This window comes from Pygoscelis adeliae, unplaced genomic scaffold, assembly GCF_000699105.1.
Source record: "Pygoscelis adeliae isolate BGI_AS28 unplaced genomic scaffold, ASM69910v1 Scaffold493, whole genome shotgun sequence".
Classification (NCBI taxonomy): Eukaryota; Metazoa; Chordata; class Aves; order Sphenisciformes; family Spheniscidae; genus Pygoscelis; species Pygoscelis adeliae.
The window spans coordinates 1,422-4,456 of NW_008824448.1; the positions used below are offsets into that span (position 1 = coordinate 1,422).

A 3,035-nucleotide genomic window follows, 5' to 3' on the forward strand; every position below is an offset into this window, starting at 1 on the left:
GGGGGATCACAGGACAGCGCTTTTGTAAGCATGGGCATGGCCCCCGTCCCAGCTCAGGAGCTCTGCAGCGAGCTGGGCCTGGTGGTGTGGGTAGGTGGGGGGCAAGAGGCCTTTAGGAGCAGGAGTTTGTGCCCCAGAGCACTGCAGTCCCCTGACCAGCTGGGTGGCATCGGGGTATACACAGGCTTGAGCAGAGGCCAGTCTGAAATGTCCCCAGGACACCCGGGTGGGGGGGTGCTGGGGTAGGAGAAGCCCTCACCCGCATTTTCCTCTGGCGCGGGCAGAGGTAGAGGTCCAGGCAGCGCTCGAAGCGCTCGTGGATGAAGCGGGAGTAGGCAGGCACTGCCCGCAGGCACCGGTACTGCTGGGGCACGAAGTTCAGCTTCCGCTCGGCCGGCTCCTGCTGCTCCCAGGCCAGCTTCTGCAGGGCGGAGGGGACCCGGGTCAGCAGGGCTGGCAGGACCCCTGGATGGTGAGGTGCCGCTGCACCAACCCCGGCACGTCCCCCCAAGCTGGGCAAGTACCATCCTTGAGCTGGTTTCTCACCAGCCAGCACCATGCTGCTCCATGAGACATGGCGCTTACCCCCTCTGCCCCAACGCTCCCCGTCTGCCTCCAGCTGAGACCTCCTCAGCCTGCCAGGGTTCTGCTGCCTATTTTTGCCCCCCAGCCCCTGGGCTGAACGTGCCTCTGGGCGCAGCGCGCCAGGACAAACCCCCGCACCAGGACACCCCGCAGTAGCTTAGCTTGGAGGCTGTACCTTGCTGTCGCAGGGACACCCCGCTCCCTGGGAGGTGGCCCCACTTCTTCTGTTTTTATTCAGGGGGCTGAGGAACCTTTGCTTTCAGTTTCCTTGCAAGGTCTCGACTCATCTTGACACGACGTGGTCTCTAAGGTGCCTCTCCAAGGTGCAGCACTTCCCCTGCTGCCCTCCCTAGCACAGCCTCCCTCGGCTCCCGGCACCTACTGAGCTCCCCGTGTGCCCAGTGCTTTCCCCTGTGGCTCTCGGCTGCTCACGGCCCCCCCTTACCTCCTCCTCGCTGAGCAGGTACTCGGGTGGGGGGTTGTAGGACTCCTCGTGCCCAGGCAGCTTCATCTTGGGGGCTGGGACGTGCATCTTGTGGCGGCCCAGGATGGAGTTGGGATCCTCATGGGCCCAGAGGTCATGTTATGTAGGTGTGTCGTCCTTGGGCTTACGGGGCTTGATCCAGCCCATCTTGATGGCGTGGACTAGCTTGGAGACCTGCAGGACAGGGAGAGGTCAGCCCCAGGAGCCACAGGACTCCGCAGACTTGGGGAGGAGGAGGTGTGGGATGTGAGAATGGAAACAAAAGCTGCCGAGCACAGCTCTGCAGCCCTGGGAGCCCGGGGGGGCTGCACAGGACCGGAGGACTTGACACGGGTCTACACGTGGACATGAACTGCGGCAGCAGCAACAGTCGTGAAGGTGGGTGGGCCACGGCAGGGACAGGAGGGACTGCCGGACAGGAGAACAGCCGCAGTCACCAGCCTTCAGCGCTGCGGTCTGCGTGGGGGCTCCAGTCGCAAGCAGAGCCTGACTTTGTGCTCCCCGATCACCCAAGGTGCCGTCAGACCTCTCACCTTCTCCTTCTCGATGAGGGAGGGGATGAAGCTCCGCTTGTCTGCCGGGCGATTTGTCACCGGGTGGATCATGACCTCGTGGGTGAAGAAGTCAACGGCCGGCTGGGGAGACACAGACCCGTGTGGCAAAGCCCCGCCCCTGCCCATCCCGGGGCAACGCAGCGCTCGGAGCATGCGCAGAGGGTGTGCCGTGACCCTACCTCGTAGGGATTGAAGTGGACATCCCCAAACTGCCCTTTCTGAAGCCGATGCACCAGGTCCACCTGCTCGTCTGTCAGCTTTATGTCTGCACCCGTCATCTTGTCCTGGACCGTTCGCCTGCAGGGAACCAAATGGGACAGGGTTAGGGCTGGACTGCAGCAACCGTCCCTGACGGTGGTACAAGCCCCCGCTATCATGAAGCCCCGGGCTCCCGAAGCCATACGCCAGGAATCACACGGAGAGACCTTGAGGTCTCCAGATTGTACTCTATAGCCCTGGGCTCTGGGGAGTCAGGGTGTTTCAAACCCCGGTGTGCACGTGTGGGGACACACGCCCTCCACGTGGCGAGCACGTCACGCCGCGCACCGATGTGGCCTTCCCCGACATGCTCACCAGTAGTCGGGGTTCTCCATCTTCTCCAGGAACATGTCTAGCTCGTCCTTGTTCCGGATGGGCTTATAGATCCTCTTGCCCTCCAGGTTGTAGCCGATGTGCGGGAAGTCCTGGTACCACTCCATGGGGATGTTGCCCACCGTGTTGCGAATGTCCTGGAGAGGAGCGGAGGGAAGTGGTGTGAGGGCAGGGGACACCGTTTCAAGCAGATGCACCCCTGGGTGCCAGGGGGGTAAAAAGGAGCCGGGGTGGGAAAGTCGTGTGATGTCCACCCCACTGCCCAGGTACAGGCTGAACCCCGCTGCCTCCCCCTTGCCCATCTGCAGGCACGGCAGTAACGGCACCCAGGCAGGTGCTCTGCCTGCGGCTTGTAGCGAGGACGCCCCAAGCCCTCCCAGCGGGAGTGAAGCAAACCCCGGCTGCGAGCTGCTGATGCCCGCTGCTGCGCTGCACTGCCCCGGCACCCACACGCTGCTGGCAGCCGGGGGAGCAGGGGAGCAGGGCTGGAGGAAGGATCCCTGGGATGGGGAAAGCCGTGAACCCCAAAGCTGCAGTGGGGCGAGGGGGGGTCTGGCCTGAGAGCACACCTCCAACCCCGGCGCCCCGCACAACCACGGGCAGCCCAACGCCTGCCTGGAGCTGTGCTTCGTTAGGGGACGGGCAGCCCTTTCCTCCCCGCTCGGGGCAGAGGACGCAAGCGTCAAGGTAAGCAGCGCCTGGGCTCATTTACCGCAGCAGGAAGGGTTTAAAAACCTTTTAATGGCCTGACGAGCGGGAACATTGGAGCGCGGTGTTGGCTGCAGCCAGGCTTCCGCTGCCTGCTGGAGCGCGCGGGCAGG

At 63.8% G+C, this 3,035-nt stretch overlaps 1 protein-coding gene across 1 annotated transcript in view; it reads right to left on the reverse strand.

Annotated features, from left to right (window-relative positions):
• Positions 1 to 259: 259 nt before the first annotated feature.
• LOC103914392 (ribosome biogenesis protein bop1-like) overlaps positions 260 to 3,035 on the reverse strand; it is a gene marked incomplete at its 3' end in the record, with an annotated part of 70,926 nt that continues 68,150 nt past the window's right edge. The window contains 5 exon segments of the mRNA XM_009321025.1: positions 260 to 421; positions 1,031 to 1,243; positions 1,603 to 1,704; positions 1,803 to 1,920; positions 2,197 to 2,351. Of these exon segments, the coding sequence (XP_009319300.1) occupies positions 260 to 421; positions 1,031 to 1,243; positions 1,603 to 1,704; positions 1,803 to 1,920; positions 2,197 to 2,351 (750 nt within the window).